Source organism: Sitophilus oryzae, unplaced genomic scaffold (genome assembly GCF_002938485.1).
Source record: "Sitophilus oryzae breed Bouriz unplaced genomic scaffold, Soryzae_2.0 scaffold_339_pilon_pilon, whole genome shotgun sequence".
In the NCBI taxonomy this organism is placed as follows: domain Eukaryota; kingdom Metazoa; phylum Arthropoda; class Insecta; order Coleoptera; family Curculionidae; genus Sitophilus; species Sitophilus oryzae.
Window position 1 is genome coordinate 20,142 of NW_022146906.1, and position 20,998 is coordinate 41,139.

The 20,998-nt window shown below is 32.1% G+C and overlaps 1 protein-coding gene across 1 annotated transcript in view; it reads right to left on the reverse strand.

Annotated features, from left to right (window-relative positions):
* LOC115884719 (follistatin-related protein 5-like) overlaps positions 1 to 20,441 on the reverse strand; it is a gene marked incomplete at its 3' end in the record, with an annotated part of 31,564 nt that extends 11,123 nt beyond the window's left edge. The window contains exons 1-7 of the mRNA XM_030903364.1: positions 20,285 to 20,441; positions 13,456 to 13,538; positions 13,283 to 13,399; positions 3,976 to 4,107; positions 1,862 to 2,006; positions 1,518 to 1,802; positions 187 to 284 (exon numbers count right to left, since the gene is read on the reverse strand). Of these exons, the coding sequence (XP_030759224.1) occupies positions 187 to 284; positions 1,518 to 1,802; positions 1,862 to 2,006; positions 3,976 to 4,107; positions 13,283 to 13,399; positions 13,456 to 13,538; positions 20,285 to 20,441 (1,017 nt within the window). The remainder of the gene's footprint in view (positions 1 to 186; positions 285 to 1,517; positions 1,803 to 1,861; positions 2,007 to 3,975; positions 4,108 to 13,282; positions 13,400 to 13,455; positions 13,539 to 20,284) is intronic.
* Between the last annotated feature and the right edge of the window lie 557 nt (positions 20,442 to 20,998).

Here is a 20,998-nt window from a genome sequence, read left to right on the forward strand (position 1 = left end):
AAGAGAAGAGAAGAGAAGAGAAGAGAAGAGAAGAGAAGAGAAGAGAAGAGAAAATTTCTTACATCTAAATAGTATTTTGGAAGTATTCGGAAACAAAACGCAGGTGAATGAATGCTACCTGTATTATTAAACGGATCAGTCGAAGTATATATTATATTTTTTTTAATTTAAATAGATTTTACTTACTTGTGGAAATGGCTCACCAGACACATGACAGAACATTTGGGCATCCTCTCCGGGTCGTTTTGATTGAATTTTTGGCATTACATGAACTTCAGGAGCAGCTAAAAGAAATTGTGCTTTAGTTAATACCGTTATAGTTTTTTAATAAACGTTATTTAAAGACCACAGTCTCGGTTAATGTCATTATTAATTTGAAAAAGAATATCAAATAACCTATTTTAATTTTAGATATTCTGAATTTTGAAATTGAACTAGTATATGCTGTATAAAAACTTGATAGAAACACTCTTTATACAGGGTGGTCCGAATTGTATTCCGGAAACTTCGGCAGTATATTCTGCAGATAAAAATAAGTAAAAAAAATCGTATAAATGCATGTCCAAAAATGCTTAGTTTCGGAGATACAGGTGTAGAAGTTTCATTTTTATTTCGATTTTTTCCAAATATTTTCTGAAGTAATGTCAATATTTGGATGAAAATCGGTGTCTGGGAGTTTTTTGACATAAGAAATTTGATTTTAATATCAATATGACTTCTACTTGTAGACGGGGCCACCTATGTATTTTTAACTGGTTTGAAGAGTAATAACTTTTCGTCCGTACTTGTATAAAAATACTGAGTAAAAAATATACATTTACGAGGTTTTTACGTAAAAAAGGTCTTATTGTAAAAATCGCCACGAGTAATGGTTCTCGAGATATTTGGAATCGAATATATCAATACCTGTCATCATTGACATAAATTAAACATGTTGACTTAGACTGACATCATAAATTTGAAATGTTTTTGTGCCAAAAGTTCAACAGAAACTGTTTTATCATCATTTTTTTCGAAGAAAAATTTATTATTAATTTAAAAAAAATAAAATTTCTCCAAATTTCAGTCAAATAACTATCTACTCAACATGTCTATTTTTTTGTTAATAATGCATTGACTATTTCTATTCTAAATATCTTGAGAATGGTTGCTCGTAGCGATTTTAACCAAGAGATATTTTTTACGTAAAAAATCACGGAAATGTATATTTTTTCACTCAGTAGTTTTATACAGATACGGACGAAAAGTTATTGCTTTTCAAAACAGGTAAAACACATGTAGTCATATTGATTTGTCAATTGATTTTTAATTGGTCATAATTGGAAATATTTATATCGAGATTTATATTAAATTATTTGGAAAAAATCGAAATAAAAATGAAACTTCTACATCCTGTATCTCCGAAAGTAAGCATTTTAGGACATACGTTTATATGAACTCTTTTACATATTTTTATCTGCAGAATATGCTGCCGAAGTTTCTGGAATACAGTTCTGACCACCCTGTATAATACTTACTATGAACAGTTAATACGTGAGTTTGCACTACATGGGGATTTCTCTGAGCACTGCAAGTGTAATTCCCCGCGTGTTGTAGCTGAACTTTGGTTAGGTAGAGACTACCGTCACCATAAACCCTTACGTCGTCTTGGTCTAGAGCTGCTAAATCTTGCCCGTGCCTGCGCCACTGAACGGGTGGGATCGGTGAACCAGTGACGGCGCAGTGTAGCTCGACGTTATCTCCTAAACGTGCCGAGATTTGGTTGATTTCGAGGGCTTTATCCAGTGTTACGACTGAAACACCTAAAGAAACATTTGGCAGATGTATAAATTATTAGCAGAAATAAATCAAATGGACTTACTATATAATTTACTAAAAGCCAGAGAAAATTCGTTTATGTTTAGTTTTTTATCTTCATCTGTATCGTCAAAGTCAATCATACTGGCCAATGAACATCCGCTGGTAAGATTGATGACATTAGTTAAATCTTGATCTTCTTTGCTAACCTACAAATTTAAAAAAAATGTTTCATTAAAGTGTACCTAAATACACACACCGAAAAAATCTAGGGACATCATTTTATTAAAGTTAAAAATAAATGTTTTGAATAAACAACCATATATTTGTAGGCCGATTATTTCTACTTCGATTGAAACGAAGTAGTCACACTAGTTATTTCTAAATTTGGGATATTTGCAGAAGTGTTTGTGCATTTTTTGTCAAATGTATAAAAAGCACCTAGCATCAATTGTTCGAATTTAACCTGTACTGGCTATGTTTTTATGATAACTGGGCAGCATTCATTCAATAACTCTGTTTAGTATTAAACTACATTATGGAGCGTAGACATCTTAACAGAGACGAAATGCTAAGGGCCATGGGTATGCTCGAAGCTGGAATGCGCCAAATCAACGTAGCTAGAGCATTAAATACAAGGCAAGGTGTAATATCGCGATTAAGTGCACGCTACCGTGAAAGTGGTGATGTTGCAGAAAGGCACACAGGGCGACATCGCATTACTACCCCTCAGGAAGATCATTTTTTACAATTAAATGATCGACGCCGACCGACTCTTACAGCACCAGAGCTTAGTTTAATTCTCCAGGAAACACATAATGTAACCGTTAGTCCTGACACTGTTCACAATAGATTAAGAGAGGTCAACTTAAGAAGTAGACGCCCCTGGAGAGCTCAACCCTTAACGAGAGGAAATCGAGAAGTACGATATTTGTGGGCTCAAGATCATGTTCAGTGGTCGAATGAACAATGGGCCAATGTTCTCTTCACGGATGAGTCACGCTTTGGAATTCATCCGGATTCGAAAAGACTTAGGGTATGGAGAGAACCGGGAAATCTTATTCGGTTAGATCATGTTCAGGAAGTGCACCCTTATCAAGGTGGAACAGTTATGGTCTTGGGAGGAGTCCAGTTAGGCCGAAAAACCGATCTCGTTTTTCTTGAAAGGTTTCTAACAGGAATCACATATCGTGATTTAATTCTTGAGCCTGTCCTGTTACCTATGACCTATGCTAATGATTTTGGGAGAAACTTCATTCTCATGCATGACAATGCACGGCCTCATACAGCCGGAGTGGTAAGTGAGTTTATCAATGCTCATCAATTAAACATCTTACCCTGGCCGGCACAATCTCCTGACCTCAACCCCATCGAGCACGTATGGGACGCGGTCCAAAGAAGAATTTTGTCAATGGACATGCCTCGTAAAACTCGTAGGGATCTGGTTCGGGCCGTGAATGCAGCGTGGCAGACTGTACCTCAAGAAGAGATCGACAACCTGATCAGGAGCATTGAGAGACGATGTAGGGCTGTAATGAACAGTAGAGGAGGCCATACCCTTTATTAAGTAAAAATGCTTTTATCTTTTTTTTTATTCATAGTTTAGAATAAAAAAAAATGTGTGTATTTTTTTGAGTTTAATAAACTTCGGTAAATAAAATTCGGTAAATTTCGCACTTTTATTTCCAATACGTCCTGTAAACTATTTGTTTAATTTTAATTTTATTATATCATAAATGCAAATAATAAAATTACTGACGATGGCTGGATAAAATTGTAATATCCCTAGACTTTTCCGGTGTGTGTATTATAATCTTAATAAGTTATAAAGAGATAATTATCATTATCAGATCTAAATGTTATGCATCTTTAGGAGTATACAGGGGGTTCAGAAATAGTGCGTCGGACATCTGTAGCTCATAGAATAAAAAACTTAAGAATTTTGTTTAAGTGCAAATCTAAAGGATGTACTAAGATCTATTTCAAGAAAATATTTTAACTTCAAGAGGGTGAACGCTAAACTTTCGAAAATATACAATAGTTTTTTAAGGTTTTTTAAGCGGTACAGTTTTAGTATATACTTTAGGTCTGCATATAAACAAGATTTCCAAGTTTTTTATTCTAGGAGCTACAGATGCCCGACGTACTGTCTGTATACTTATTATATTTTTACAGTACCTGTTCCAGTTCTTGCTTTTCGAGATGACCATCATTGTTCTTGTCGTAGTGAGAAAACATCATAGACAATAGAAAATCTTTGCTTTGGTTATCTGCCATCAACTTAGCATGATTGTACAGCAAAAGATTGTCCTAGAAATAAAAATGAAATGTAAAATATTCACTTGGTCTTTGATGGAGAATGGGAAAAGATAACACAATATATTTGCAGCCTCATTAACAGTAGGAACCTACGTCTACCGACAGTTATAGCGGCCAGGGGAGGTAATACAAAGTATTAGTGCACGGCCACACAGATAGCGTTTTTTGCGTTTTTAGCGTGAAGCGTCTTTTGCGTCTAAAACAAAATAACAGGATTATATAGGAGTGGCCACACCAAAGGCGCCTAGCGTTCGGCGTGTCTCGCAAAAAACGCAAATGAAAACAAATCAATTTGTTTTCTGTAGCCTCTTTAGCGTTTTCTATGAGACCCCGTCATAGGCGGACGTAATATTTAATAATACAATAAAAATAAATTAAATAGTATGCATTTTTTTTCATTTTATGTAGGATATTACCTAAAAATATTTTTATAGAGAACATCTACTCTCTCTGTTTAGGAAGATTCTATTAAATTCAAAAATTTGAAGGAAATGTTTGAAAAAATGTAGTTTGAATTGTTGAAAAAGTAATAAATTAAAGGAGTATTTTCTAAAAGTGTTTTTTTTTCTGCGTAAAAAAGGCGTAAAAACAGAAACAAATAGTTTTTTACGTGTAACAAATAGTTTTTTACACGTAAAAAATATTTTTTTTGCGTAAAAGTTTTTTTACCAGAAACAATAAGTTTTTGACGCGTAAAAAAATAGTTATTTACGTGTAACAAATAGATTTTTACACGTAACAAATAGTTTTTTACACGTAAAAAATATTTTTTTTTGCGTAAAAAAGGTTTTCTACCAGAAACAATAAGTTTTTGACGCGTAAAAATTAGTTTTTTACGTGTAACAAATAGTTTTTTTACACGTAAAAAATATTTTTTTTGCGTAAAAAAAGTTTTTTTACCAGAAACAATAAATTTTTGACACGAAATAAAACAGTTTTTTACGTTTAACAAATAGATTTTTACACGTAACAGATAGTTTTATACGCGTAAAAAATAGTTTCGTATCAGTAACAAATAGTTTTATACGCGTAAAAAATAGTTTTTTTACGTATAACAGTTTCATTCGCGTAAAATAATAAAAATAGTTTTTTACGTGTAACAAATGGTTTTTTACACGTAATAATTTGATTCACTTTTACAAAATTTGTATTAAATTATCAATATTTTTGATAAACACGTGGACTGCTCACAAATACACGCCGCGTCACTACGTATTTCTAAGCCGTTAACACGCTTCGTTACAACTAGCTCGTGTCAGGGCCGTCTCGCTAGCTCGTACGTCACGGCTTTGAATGTTTACTCCCAGCGCGCGTAAAGAAGTTTCACTCCAAATTGCTTCATAAATCATGTCCTAAAATTGCGTTAGCATCTAGTAATATTTACTATTCTATTATATAATTATAATTATTTATTATATTATATTATAATTATAACAAGTAACCACAACACTACAACATAAAAAATTATACACATATAAACTAAAATTCGTAAAATAAATGGCAAATAATAATTATTATTTTTACACACACCACTGGCACTATCAGTAGATTGTGTTTATCGCCGAATATAATATATTCCGATGCCCCGGCCCGTCCACAATTCAATCCCAGCATCTTTTATCTTCGTCTCTTCAACGCTAACCGCGCCGATCTCGTCTATCTCTTTCTCACAGGATTGATTGTTGAACGGGCCGGGAATTTACGAGTTTGCGAAGTTACTTGTTGCGAAGAATTGATATCTTCTACATCGACCTGCCGCGTGGACACAAATCGAAAAAAACGCTTCAAACGGTAAAATCGCAAAAAGCGCTTGAGACGCAAAAAAGCAAAACGCTAAAAACGCTTTCTGTGTGGCTGTGGGCTTAGAGTTTGTTTCACAAGTTTTTTGTTTGTTTGTACAGGGTGCCCCATTTTGGTTGAAATCAGAAATCATATGGTATCTCCGTTATTAGTAAAGATAGGAGGATGCGGTTTCCACAAACCTGTCCCACTTTTTTGTCAAACGGAAGATGCTGTCAACAAAATTTTCATAGCCCTCTTCGTTTCTGAGCTACAGGGTCTTTTGTAGCTACAGAAAATTTTGTAATTTGGGACAACCTCTCTGTTATTATGGATGATATGGAGAAGGTGAAAACTGATTCTTTTAGAACTTTTTACGTAGAATGCAGTGACGTAGTCTGTTTTTCTACGAAAAAAATAGGTTTGCAGATATGAACTAAAGTAACGTTTTTTCAAACGGAACACCTTGTATTTTTATAAATCATATGATCCGCCTTGCTATGAGCTTCTCAAAAATATATATCACTCAATATGTATTTTCACTATTTACTGCAATATTTAAAATATATCATTTTCTTATTAGTAGGCCTTGATAAATAACAAAAAATCAAAATGGTATTTACTAAAACAGTCATACAAATATTAAAATTTTATTTGGAATTGATATATTTTACTTTTGAACTGTTACCCCTGAATCTCTGAATATATTTTTCTTTTGTTATAACGGAATTTATTATAACGGGATAGGTTTACAAATATCTAAAAGCTTGCATTATTAAAGCATTTTCCAGGTGTTCGACATTGTGTTAGTTGCCACGATATATTTCATATTTCAAAAATCCCCAAGATCAGAAATCGAGAACGGACAAGTCCGGGAATAAGGGAGGCCATCATATGGGTCCATTGGTTTCAATTCATTGATTTGAGAAATAATAAAATTTAACAAATTTCTAATATTTTTGTTGTAAGTTAAGTTGTGAGGAGGAGCCCCATCTTGCTGAAAGTATATTTCACGTAAATTAGCTAAAGGAATATTTAAAAGTCCCGATACAATAGCTTCCAAGATTTACGAACCGCGGTAAAGAGTTAAGTTTCCCTAATACAGGGTTGTTCACCACATACGACACGGAGTATTGTAGCTACACGATTAGATTTTTACAAATTGTAAGTTTTGGGTTTGTTGAAAGTCTATTAGAGCTACAATTTAAAAATATTTTTACAAGATACAGAGTGTCCCAAATAAGTAAAAAATATTATAGTTGTATTTTTTTAAACGGAACACCCTGTATATTATTCTATTTTTGGATTCTACGATTGAAATAAAGGTAAATTTTATTAAGGTTTATCACACTTAAACCTTACCGTTTTTGAAATATTTTCAATTTTATGAAATTGCAGTAAACATTTTAAGGCTTTATTTCTCCTAGGATATCAAAGTTTTTAATACTAAATATTTACTGAAGATTATTTATTGATCAGATATTGTGTTGCAATAATAAAAATTTTACTACCTTATACAGAGTGTCCAAAAATTTATATTAAATAATTACTAGCTTTAAACGGCAATAACTTGTTTCATTTAAATGGAACACCCTATATATTTTACGTGAATCAGATGCACAATGTAATTGTCTATCAAATTGTATTATACCATTTTTTACCCATCTCTTCAAGTTTTCGTAGAAATTGCATTTTGTTATAATTTAGACCTCATTTATCACTATACCCATGGAATATTGACATTTCATTTTTTTATAGCACCATAATATGTAAAAAATGTACAGTTGGTTAATATTGCATGCCCATTGGCATACAAAAAAACTATTTAAATCTTTGTAAAAGCGTATACCAATTAAATATACCACCATTATTTCCTACCAAAAACATCAAAAATTAGTTAACTACATACTTTTAAATTGTTTTAATTAATAAATTATTCTAAATAAATGTGGATTTGGCTCAGAAATCAATATAATAATAAGTTATGAAAATGAATGTCTCTGTTTTTATAAATAAGCATTCGTCAATAAATGAAATAAAATTTATAAGGTGTTACTTTTTACCACACTGTAATACACACACAAAATTCAGTTTTAGTATTTGGAACAATTATTACTACAAACGTAAACAGTCAATTAATGTAGTTTGAATACTGGGATCATATTAATTGGTCCTCTTTAACAAAACATATTTAAACAGTTTTTTTTTTATTTTTTAATTAATAAGGCGAACTATATCAACAATATTAGTATATGTACCCTTTGAAAATTTGTTACATCTTTAAAAATAAGCTAAAATGTCAATATTCCATGGGTATAGTGATAAATGAGGTCTAAACTATAAGAAAATGCATTTTCTATGAAAACTTGAAGAGATGGGTAAAAAATGGAACAATACAATTTGATAGAAAATTACATTATGTATCTGATTCACATAAAATATATAGGGGGTTCTATTTAAATTAAACAAGTTATTGCCGTTTAAAGCTAGTAGTTATTTAATAAAAAATTTTGGACACTCTGTATTAGGTCGTAAAATTTTTATTATTGCAACACAATATATGACCAATAAATAATCTTCAGTAAATGTTTAGTATTAAAAACTTTTATACCCTTGGAGAAATAAAGTTCTTAAATTTTTCTGCAATTTCATAAAATTGAAAATATTTCAAAAACGGTAAGGTTTTAAGTGTGATAAACCTTAATCAAATTTACCTTTATTTCAATCGTAGAATCCAAAAACAGAATAATATACAGGCTGTTCTATTTAAAAAATACAACTATAATATTTTTTACTTATTTGGGACACTCTGTATCTTGTAAAAATATTTTTAAATTGTAGCTTTAATAGTCCTTCAACGAACCCAAAACTTACAATTTGTAAAAATCTAATCGTTTAGCTACAATACTCCGTGTCGTATGTGGTGAACAACCCTGTATACTACAGGGTTACTTTTTTAAATATCCTTAGTTCTGTTAGTGTTACTAATATTTATTAAAACCAAGCCTTATCTAATCAGTTTCGATATGACATTACGAAAATAGTCACCAAAGCCACCTTGTGATATTAAAAAATAGCATCATAATGATAGTTGAAAAAATTGCAAATTGTTGGTGGCAAGTTCATTTCGCTCTTAAAAAGTAACCAAGGCATGTGTTGACATGAGCCAAAAAGTAAAGTGCTCAGAAGATATGGCTCTGATTGAAAAATAATGTTTTAGAAAAAATATTGCACAAGGTGTTTTAAAGTTAAGGTAAAAAAGAACCCTTCAATTAACTTTGTATAATAAGCCAAATACTAAAGTTTATACAGTTCGTCTGCTGGATCTGTGTCTATGAAAGGAATGCGGACAAAAAACATTTAAATAAACAACAATATATTTTATACGTCGACTTGACGAGTACGTCACCGCAAATCGCTCCGCCCACTCATTTTATTGGCTACTTGCAAATTTGTCGAATTTTTATTGATGGAACGCGTCGTCTAATTTTTTACGAAAAACATGGAGAGAATATCGTTTCCCCTCTCACGGATACCCTGTAGCTACAGAACGGACAGACGTACTGTAGTTATATACCCAAGCAGCATTTGGACGTCGGGACAACGTTGTGTCACGCGACCAAACGTCGGGGCGCAACGTCGGCACAACCTCGTGCCAACCCTAGTCTGCACTAGTTTGGAGAATAATTTTTGGGTCGAAACGACGTTGGATACCGACGTTGGCTAGAAGCCTAATTTAGTACAAACTGCAACGTTGTTTAAAATCCTAATTCACAGAAATACAAAACTAATATGGCGTCTAAGTCGCGTTTTATATTAAATTGGGATAATTATAGTAAAAATATTATTTTTACGATTTAGTTAGAGACATATGTCAGATGGCAGTGAAGGAAAACAAAAGAAAAGTATTTAAGTGTGGAGGATGTTTGAAGATCATAATTAGTGAAACGCTTTAACCGACTCTGTAACTCGATACCCAAGGCAAAAAAGTTAAACGCCAACAACTTTATTGATAAATGTATTGTTTCTACTTTGAAAAATACTAATGGGCCTTAAAATTAAAGAAGTTTTAAAAATTTTCTTGAATTTTTTTTTAGTAAAATGAAAATAATTTATTCGCAGTCGAAAAAATTGTTTCCGCGTGTTTTTTAGGGTCAAATATTTCAAGTTAATGGATTCAAAAAGCAGGAATTGCTATTTTAGGAACGAAATATTTTCTTATTTAACAACATGGCGGTTTTCACTTTGTTGTTTTGGAGATTAAGATGGAGTAGTTCGAGTAGTCGCATACTGGACTAATAAAGTCGCAGTTCGGCCTTAACAGGTAGTATACTAGTCGCAAGATTGCCTAATTTAGTCATCCTAGAATCTAGCTTGTGCCGCCCTCTATAATCTAAATAAACGAGGGAGTGGATAAACTATCGGTAATATATGTCGATATATATTTAAATTTAATTTTATATGTACCTTTCTTATGTCCCATTTTAATTAAGTTTTTTTTTATAAAAACAAAAACAGCACTGAACTGTCTGACTGAACAGAACAATGAAGTGAAAATTTAAGATTTAAGCTTATGGTTCAATACAGTTGCAAAAAGGTATTGACTCGACGTCCTACCAACGTAAGAATAAAGAAATTTCAACAACGTTGGAATTAGTAAAACAGACGACGTTTGCATAACGTTGGAATAGGTCCTGAAACAGACGTCGGAAAACTCTATATTGTCCAACGTTGTAACTACGTTGTCCGAATCACCTAAAGATCACTTAAGCAAAAAAGGTTACAAGACAACGTTTATTCGACGTCGCAGAAGCTTCTATTTTGCTGTAGTACTAGTGCCACATCGGCACAACGTTATAAAAACGTTTAAATTTATTTTAATACCCAAGGTAGGGAGCTAACTATTTTTTGTAACTAATAAAACGTTGTTTTTAGTAAACATGTGGTCGCAAGTCGTGAAAATGCTACTTGGGTAAAAAAAACGAGTTCATGAATTAAAGTTGATATATTTATATAGAGTTTACTAAAAAATTCATGAAAATAGGGCTAAAAGTAAAAAAATATAACACTTTAAACTTGACAAAAAAATTTTCGTTGCATTTTTTGTATCTGAGTGTGTTTTTCTGCTCCTTTTTTGATATTATTAAATTTATTAGAACGTACCTTAAGATAAGCACATATAATATAATAAAATAATACACATAATAAAATAAAATAATGGTAAAATAAATAAAATTTTGCTTTAAATTTCTTGTACTGTGTCAATAAATTTCCAAGACTTACAATTAACGAAAATAATGTGAGATTGATATAAATGCAAAACTTCTAATCTGCGCAAAGCGAAGTACCGATAACAATGGCCCATAAATTAACGCCAAAATACAATGATTTATAAATTACGATCGTTGTCATAAAGTTTAAATTATGCGATAACAAGTTAAAGTCGAGGTAGTCGCGTTAAATGATATTTAATTAATGGCTTAAATTCTCTTTTGTGTTACACTCCGCGACCTCAAACTCGATACAGTAATAACTTAATGTTCAGGTGAGGTCGTAAGGCACTTAATATTTAATTTTAGAGCTTATAGAATTGATCAAATGTTTTTATTGTTCTGTTTCTTAGATGTGAGCACGTAATACACAATAAAACTAGTTTTATAATAGTTATATAACGCTGTGTAAAATAGTTGCATAAGAGTTGTACACCCTTTTTATAGAACTTCTATACTACTAAACGGTTGTATAAAAATGGGCCTTTTTTGGTTGTAAAGCTATCATATTACGGTCTTATAGCACGTTATACGAATTGAGGTATCCTATAAAAATGATCACATAGCTGTTTATACAGCCTTTATAAAATAAAATTTGCTACTTGGGTTACTTGCTCATAGGTTTCGTTATATGTCAGAACTATTCACAGTAGGATCTGTATAATTTTTGTATTTGTATAATGTACGAAATATAACGAGACGTGTAATAATTGCGTATGTTAAAAACATATAGTTAAGTTTTAAGCAGATAAAAACAAAAAATTAAAAAAGAAACTTAAATCAGAGTTTAAAAAACTATATCACAAATCAATTGGAGCAAATAATAAAATATTTAATATTGGCATATGTGTAGGTGAAGCTAAATAATAAGTATGAAGGTAAAGTTTTCTCACTTATTTTACGAAAAGTTACATTTCTCCTCACTTCAAGCTTTTTGTTTTTGTCTAAAAAGTCAGAATATCTACTTCGTTTTATAAGATGTTTCTTAACCTTAGAGACCTAAAGTGAAACATTCACATAAAATAAGAACAAGTCCGTGAACTAGTCTTTTAACTAGTTCCTCTGTCCTTTCGGTCCGGGACCGGTAACATACCACTGGCACTCCCCACCCAGCATTGGGCTACGATTGCGCTTGTCGATCCGTACGTAAACTAGCCTTTTATTTAGTTCCTCTAGTTCCTCTCAGTCCGGGACCGATCACATACGGCTGGCACTCCCCCCTCCCGTCTAGCATCGAGCTACGATCGCGCTGGCCGATACACCGCTGTTGCATATTATTATATATCGGTCCTCAGGACCTTTTCTGAGGACTCTTTGAGAAACCGGGAACTGGTTTCGTTCGTTCCGAGGGTCCGGGACCGGTAACATACAACTGGCACTCCCCACCCAGTATTGGGCTACGATTGCGCTTGTCGATCCGTACGTAAACTAGCCTTTTATTTAGTTCCTCTAGTTCCTCTCAGTCCGGGACCGATCACATACGGCTGGCACTCCCCCCTCACGTCTAGCATCGAGATACGATCGCGCTGGCCGATACACCGCTGTTGCATATTATTATATATCGGTCCTCAAGACCTTTCTGAGGACCCTTTGAGAAACCGGGAACTGGTTCCGTTCGTTCCGAGGTCGGAATAGTTCATTAGAACTAGTTCGTTCACAAAGTACACATCTCTACCTGGCGCTGAGAAGCGCGTAAACGTGTAATCTTAATTAATACCTCCAAACTGTTTTCTGAAGGCTGAAAATTTGTAAATAACACTCGAATGCAATGTGAGCTGTCACTATCCTCACTTTCATCAGCTGCTGACTGATGAGGTTCTATTATCGACGAGTCTGACTGTTTTTATTAATAAATATATTGTTTTTGCTATTACCTTGCAAAGTTTCAGCCTTCAGAAATCACTTTGAGTGACGAAATTTTTTGACAGCGCGTTTGAGGTAGCGCTGATGCCTTGTCTCCCCATACTGCTCTGTCTGACTGTTTATATTTATTATTTTTAATTTTTAAGTAAATTTAAAAAAAATTGAGTAAGAATTTGAGTAAAAAGTAAAAAAAAACTATTTCTAACTAAACTACGATATTCGCTAGAAAGATAAAACCCAGAAACGTAACTTACCTTCATAACTTCGTACTCCTGCATAGAACATTCGTCGCGTCCATAGTAATGATCTTCAATTTCATTTAGTAAATTGGTTAGGTCTCCCGGTTTTAAACTAGGAAGCACCAGGACGGACTGAAATTGAAAATGCATAACAGTAATACTTTTTAAAGCTCATAAATTTTTATTACCTGAACATTTTCTGGAGTAGCTAAGGAATTGTTTTTTTGTTTGTAGCTCGACAGAATACTTTTTTTCTTCGTCCAGTTTCGTTCTGTAAAAATAACATAATATAGTTGGTTACGATGCACATTTCTTTATTAAATAAATTATTATAATACACAGATATTTAATTTTGAATTTAAATGACAAACAACAATTGAAACTTAATATGTATACTCTACCGGGTGCGCCTCAAAAGTGGCTCACCGCTATAACTTTTTTTGTTTTTTCAGATAAAAAATGAGATTTGGTATGTTAGTATATGACATAAATTAGGATTGATTGACGTATTCAATTGTTGTTAGTCACTTTCTGTTTCACCAGAAATTACTACAACTTTTGATTTTTAAATGGCACCAATATAGGTTTTTTTTTCTTTATTCGATAGAATATGAAATTCTGAATATAATGACATACCTATATAATGACATATATGTCAATTTTTGACATTTTCGCTTAATAAAAAAACGTATTTTAAATTTCAATCTAGAGCGCCATGGATATGTAAAAAACACTAATTCTTAATCAAGAAGCCTTGGAAAAATATATTTGATCGTTTAAGGTTTTTAGTGTCTTGTCCTGGCCGGTTAAAAGATTCCCAAATTGTATTTTTAATTATATCTCAATTTTTTCAATTGGAACGAGGGTGGCTCATTAACATATTCGAAAAATGCATTTTTTACGAATAATTTGATACCACACACTTAGTATTTTGAGTCAAATTTTCGTTATGAATCGTATGTTATAATTTCAAATAAACCATATGCGAAAATGTCAAAAGTTGACATATTATATTTCATTTTATTCAGAGTGTTATTTTTTATCGAAAATAGTAAAAAAAAATACCGAGGGTACCATTTAAAAATAAAAAGTTGTTTGTTAAAAGTTGTAGTAGACCGAAAACAATTGAATGCATCAATCAATCCCTAATTTATATCATATTAATGTATTTTTATAAATAATTTTTTAATATATCATATTAAAGTATTATTTGGTATTATTAATGTAAATAATACCAAATCTCGTTTTTTTAACTGAAAAAATAAAGAAAGTTATAGGGGTGAGTCACTTTTGAGACGCACCCGGTATAACTGAGCAAACTTTGAATTATGTAGTTTTTAGTAAATATGCTATATACAGTGTGTTTCAAAAAACATGTGCCTTTTCTGGTGGGGAGATTCCTCAAGTAAAAATAAGATTTATTTTTTATATCAACATAGGTCCGATTCTGCTTTGTTTCGTAGCTAGAGGGTGTTAGAATTAGAATTAGAATGAGTGGGAGGGGGGTTAATCACTGCGACCTTACAGATCCATTGTGTCCCCCTTTCTTGAGTCATAACTCATCATACAGTCCCAGGGCTTTGACAAAAGCCAGTATCTGGGACGGTTTTATAGAGGGTAGTTCTCCATCTCCAATATCAGTCGTACCAAAATTCATGGTACGAATGGTTGTCGTCTCGGCGCACTCAGTGATGAGGTGTACTGGTGTTTCCCCATCTTCCCCACAGAATCTGCATTTGCCGTTTCTTCTTAATTTCAATCTACTGAGGTGTTCATTGAGGAGACAGTGTCCTGTTAAAAACCCCGTGACAATCCGAAGATTGTTCTTACTTAAACCCAGGAAGATCTGTGATTTTTCTTGATCATAAGCCCTCAGAAACTTCTTCGAGTGTCTTAGACCGTTGCAAAATTTCCATTCCAGGTTGCGGATGGAATCTTCCAAGTTCTTGAGTTCCGCCTTGAGTTGGTTACCACTTGGAAAGCAGAACGGTTCTGGTCCAGTTAGTGGCTCCTTTCGGCGCTCCTTTCCTAGCTAGATTATTTGCTTTTTCATTGCCTTCTATCCCTTGATGAGCAGGCACCCAGGGTAGGAGGACTTTGTTTTCTTTGCCTAATTTATTCAGCTTCTCTATGCATTTTTTGACCAATTTCGAATTGATTGATACTGAGTTGATCGCTTTTAACGCTGCTTGACTATCAGACAAGATGGCTATTTCTTGTTTCCGATAGTTCCTATCTAAGATAAGTTGTACGCATCTTTCGATAGAGGGTGTTTAAATCTTAATAATCTTTCGACTTATTATAATTTTCTTCCAAGTAATCTTAGTGATTCGAATGAAATCTTGAGGGTAAAAGTTACTATAAGTGCTACATATTTTAATGCTGAAAAAGCGTTAAAAAATGTAAATTAATCAGGGACGTGCATATGGGTTATCACTGGAATATTTAAAAAAAGTGCGCCACTGACTTTTTTATATCAAAATTTTGTAGGTCGTTTAATGCCAATAAAAAGTTATCTTTTGATATTTTGTTGAATTTGACCTCCTTGATGAGATAAACGCAATTTTATTAATCACAATTAAAATAAAAATAAAATTAATAAATTATATATTTTACTTAATTTCTTATTAAATATTATTACTATTAGTCCAACCTAGAGCAATTTCAAATAGAAAAATAATGGCATTTAAAATAATAATTACAATAAAAACTAATTTTAAAAAATTTTAACATCTTGTAACTCTAAAACTATGCATATCCATACCAATGTTTACAGGAACTTTTTTTCATTTTTTTGATGAGGAATCAATGAGTACTTATTTAAAACTGTCGCAAGTTAATGATATTTAATTTTTTTAAAGGTTGCTATTAGACTCGGGTCAAGACAAATTAATAAAATTGCGTTTGTCTCATCAAGGAGGCCGAAATCGACAAAATATTTAGAGACTTTCAATTGGCATTAAACTGCATGCACTATTTCGCTAACAGGAGAAAAAAGTCAGTGGCGTACATGCTTTTTTTTAGAAAATTATTCCAGTGATAACCCATATCCACGCCACTGGTGAATTTGTCGACACTTTCTTAGCTTTAAAATATGTTGCATTTATAGTAACTTCTACCCTCAAAATTTCATTCAAACCGGTAAAAGTACTTGGAAGAAAATTATAATAAATCGAAAAAATATTAGGACATTAAGACCCTGTAGCTACGAAACAAAGCGGAATCGCACCTATTATGATATGAAAAAGAGAGATGGCACATGTTTTTTGAAACACTCTATATAATTTTTTACAGAAGCTTTTTTGATATTTATCGAAGCATAAATAATAATCGTATGCAGTTTACTCTTGTATGGTAATATTGCTTTATAATTATAATATGTATTCCGTTTCACATTTCTAAGGTCTACCGGAGATCATTTATCAGGCTCAAGCTACAGTATAAATATGTACTCAAATGTAGGCAAAGAATTCATATATGTTATAAAATTTCATACTTGCAAACATTTGAAATTATTTTCATTTGCATGTTGTCATCTTGTCATTTGCATGTTGTCAACATCTTTTATAATGTTGAAACTGCATCAATTTTAAACTTAAATTGAAAATAAAACAAATACGTCCGTTGGAAAACATGTTGAAGAAATAGTTGAGAATAAAATACATTTATTTTGAAGAACCAGAATCAAATATTTATATTTTTTAACGGTGCTATTTGGTTATACCAGGACGGCCGTGACACACAAGATGCGAAGGAAAAGTGGTAACGTTGTTTTTTTTTCTTGGAGCGTCGTAACTCGGGCCTTATGTGAGCTAGGGGGATGAAACTCATGTAGAACGTAACCTTTCATGATATTTTGACGACGTTTCGTATACTACAAAAATCCATCATCAATAAATGAAATCAAAATATACTCGTAGTGCGATTTAAATGAAATTTCTTGTTGACTAATCGCGACCAAATTTGGTGGGTAGGCTATGTAAGCGACGGTGCACAGGGTCCTACCCTGTAAAATTGGATACGACATTTCGTTTATATCTCCATCACGGTAGGACTAAGGATTTGATATTGAAGAAAAATGTGGGTCGATTTCGGAACGATTGGTGACGGGCTACTGGAAGACACCCTCGAAGTTTCGAACCGATGCCTCTAAATGGATGGAATCATCAGAATTTTTCTTAATTATGGGTCGATTGGAACCAAACTCGGTACGTGGATAGAGGTACTCGAATTGAGTTCTCAGACGAACAGATGGACAGGCAGACAGACGGAAGTAAGAAGTTTCACTTCAAATATACGCACATAGTGCACACACAATTTTTTTATGCCGATTCCACAAATAACAAGTTAAAACATGTAAAGTTTCATAAAGCTAAAAAAGCCAAAAAACAAATTGACGTATTTTACTAAAATCGTTTGACCGATAAGTTGTTTAAGCATCTATATCAATCACTAATCCTAAAATCCTCTAACATATTATTGCCAACTAATCATGGTTTATCGCACTGTAGCATATCAATATAACTTCAATTGTACAAACATTTTAAAACTAATATAATAAACTGAAAAACGCAACTAGATTTATAACTAAAATTGTGTTTAAAACTACCGATCAATGTTGATATACTCCTTTCACGGATTTTAATAAATTAACGGAGAACGGCTCATCACAATCGAATAAATTATGTAACCGAAAAAACATTTTGTTTGCGGTTTTGCCGTTCGACCGTATTGGATCGATTCGTTCTGGTTACAAGCGACTGCCAGAAAATAAATTTATCTTTCATTTTAGACGTAGATCTAATGGAACCAACGACTGTTCGATTTCTACCGAACCATAAAATATGGGTTTGATACTTTTTGCCTTTTATTTTTAACATAAGGTAACTGGCATGTCTCTATAGATTTACTATTTTTCTATGTTTTTTCAAAACATCAGTTATAATACAGAGCAATAGTCGGCGATACTGTTTTAGAGGATTTTAGGTTTAGTGATTTGTACAATTGGTTCAATTAGAACTAACGTTTTAAAAGTTACATATTCCTAATGCATGTTAATACGACAATACACGACAATACACTAAACTGACAAACGCAACTGGATTTATAACTAAAATTGCGTTTAAAATTACCGATCAATGTTGATTTACTCCTTTCAAGGATTTTAATAAATTAACGGAGAACAGCGCATCCCAATCGAATAAATTATGTTACCGAGATAACATTTTGTTTGCGGTTTTGCCTTTCGACCGTAGTGAATCGATTCGTTCTGGTTACAAGCGACTGCCAGAAAATAAATTTATCTTTCATTTTAGACGTAAATCTAATGGAACCAGCGACTGGTTCGATTTCTACCGAACTATAAAATATGGGTTTGATACTTTTTGCCTTTTATTTTTAACTTAAGGTAACTGGCATTTCTCTATAGATTTACTATTTCTCTATGTTTTTTTCAAAATGACAGTAATAATACAGAGCAATAGTATGCCATACTGTGTTAGAGAATTTTAGGTATAGTGATTGGCACAATTGGTTCAATTACTACCAACGTTCTAAAACTTATACACTAAACTGATAAAGCAACTAAATTTATAACTAAAATTGCGTTTAAAATTACCGAACAATGTTGATTTACTCCTTTCAAGGATTTTGATAAATTAACGGAGAATGGCGCATCACAATCAAATACATTATGTAACCGAAATAACATTTTTTTTGCGGTTTTGCTGTTCGACCGTATTGGATCGATTCGCTCTGGTTACAAGCGCGTAAATAAATTTATCTTTCATTTTAGACGTAGATCTAATAGAACCAGCGACTGTTCGTTTTCTACCGAACTATAAAATATGGGTTTGATACTTTTTGCCTTTTGTTTTTGTCATAAGGTAACTGGCATTCCTCGATAGATTTACTATTTTTTCATGAATTTTTCAAAACAAAAGTTATGACAATACGGAGCAATAGTTGGAGAAACTGTGTTAGAAAATTTTAGGTTTAGTGTGTTTATAGTTTTCTACTTTATTTGTAGAGTTGACATATGTTTCAATAAAAAAATTACTTTTTCTAATAAAACTATAGTGCTCAATATAGAAAATAAATATTTACATAATAACAGCTTATTTCCATCCCGGCATTTTAAAACAATATTGAAAATTTAACGAAATCGGAGAAGTAACATTTAAAACACAGTTTAATTATTTATTAAATAATAGAAACGTATATTTAGGCGATTTGAAAATACTGTTAGCTAGGAAGCAGCAAACAAAGACGGAACAATAGGATAAAGATATATTTTGACTTTTAAATTCATAAAAATATTTGAAACTTCTTACTACTACTTTCAAATGTATTTTATTGTATATTCGGTAGCTTCTTACAAACATTTTTTAGAAATAAAGTTAGTTTATGATATCTTAATATGCGTTTTATTAACAAAATAATAAAAATAATTTTTGGTTTGTTTTGACGCTAGTGAGAACAGCCAATATACAGAGTGAGTCTTAAAAGTGCAAATATTTTTTTAGTGGTAGTATATTTTGAACTCAGAAACATGATTATGAGGTTTTTCTCGAATTTTTTTGAAAATCTGGAATTTTTAGAAAAAATATTTTTTTTAGTTTTTAGTTAAAAACATAATTTCCTGATAATATGGCAATAGGTAGTAAATTAAATTTACCAGAATAAAACAGAAAGGATTCAGTGGTTCTCAAAATTTAAGCAAAAAAATCAATTTTTAGAAATTTTCAAAGTAAAAACATTTCGGTTATTTTGGACTTATTTGAAAAACAGTGAAGAGAAAATATGTTTCTTTTATTGAGATCTACCAACCCTGAAAATATTTGCACTTATTTAAGACTCACCCTGTATATCGAATTTCTTAAACTTATTGCCAACCAAACTATTACAATCTCTACTACTGTTTCTATAAGTTTTTTATCGCATCTATAGTAATCAAATATAAGATAAATTATATTAAATTACTTATTATAATGTTCTATTAATAAGTCTAACTCTTACCATCATTGCCGAGTTTGGTACAGAAATTAGATGGCATTTGTGTGAGCCTCTGTTTTGTGCTACAAGCTGTACTGTGCATATGACAATGGCTTAGATACACTGTACCGTCCGATGCGCAGACTGGTCTGCGCGGTACGCATTTTTTGAACATGCGCATTCGGGTCTGTCGTCACGAACTACACATTCTCTTCCACTAGGACAGTAGTGGGACAAACACGGATCTGAAAAGATAAAAATAAAAATTTAAGAATACTGTTAACTTTTAATAAATATAAATTATCTGGTATTTATTTTGTAAATAAATAATATTGTCAATTTGAGTTGTCATCAAGTTTTGATTTTAATATAATTAAGATGATAGAAGTAAAAATATGCTTCCAATAATACTTTTTGAACGACATTCTGCTACACAAAATCTTTTAAAAATTAAAAAATTATTAATTTATTAGAAACTATTTAAAAAATGCGATTAAGACGAAATAATCTCAATGACAGCTTATTAGTTATTAGTTGCTAATATTTTTTGTTCGATTTTTTTAAACGAAGCTTCTATGGAGCTCAGAATTCGACTTAATACAAAAGTTAAACGAATATCTAGGAAGGTACGGAGATATTCATGCAAATGATTGGTCGGTAGGCTGGGTATGAATAGACTGTGACCACAATACCAAAAGAATGCTAGAAACTAATATGAAATTACATAAAAAGAATTGG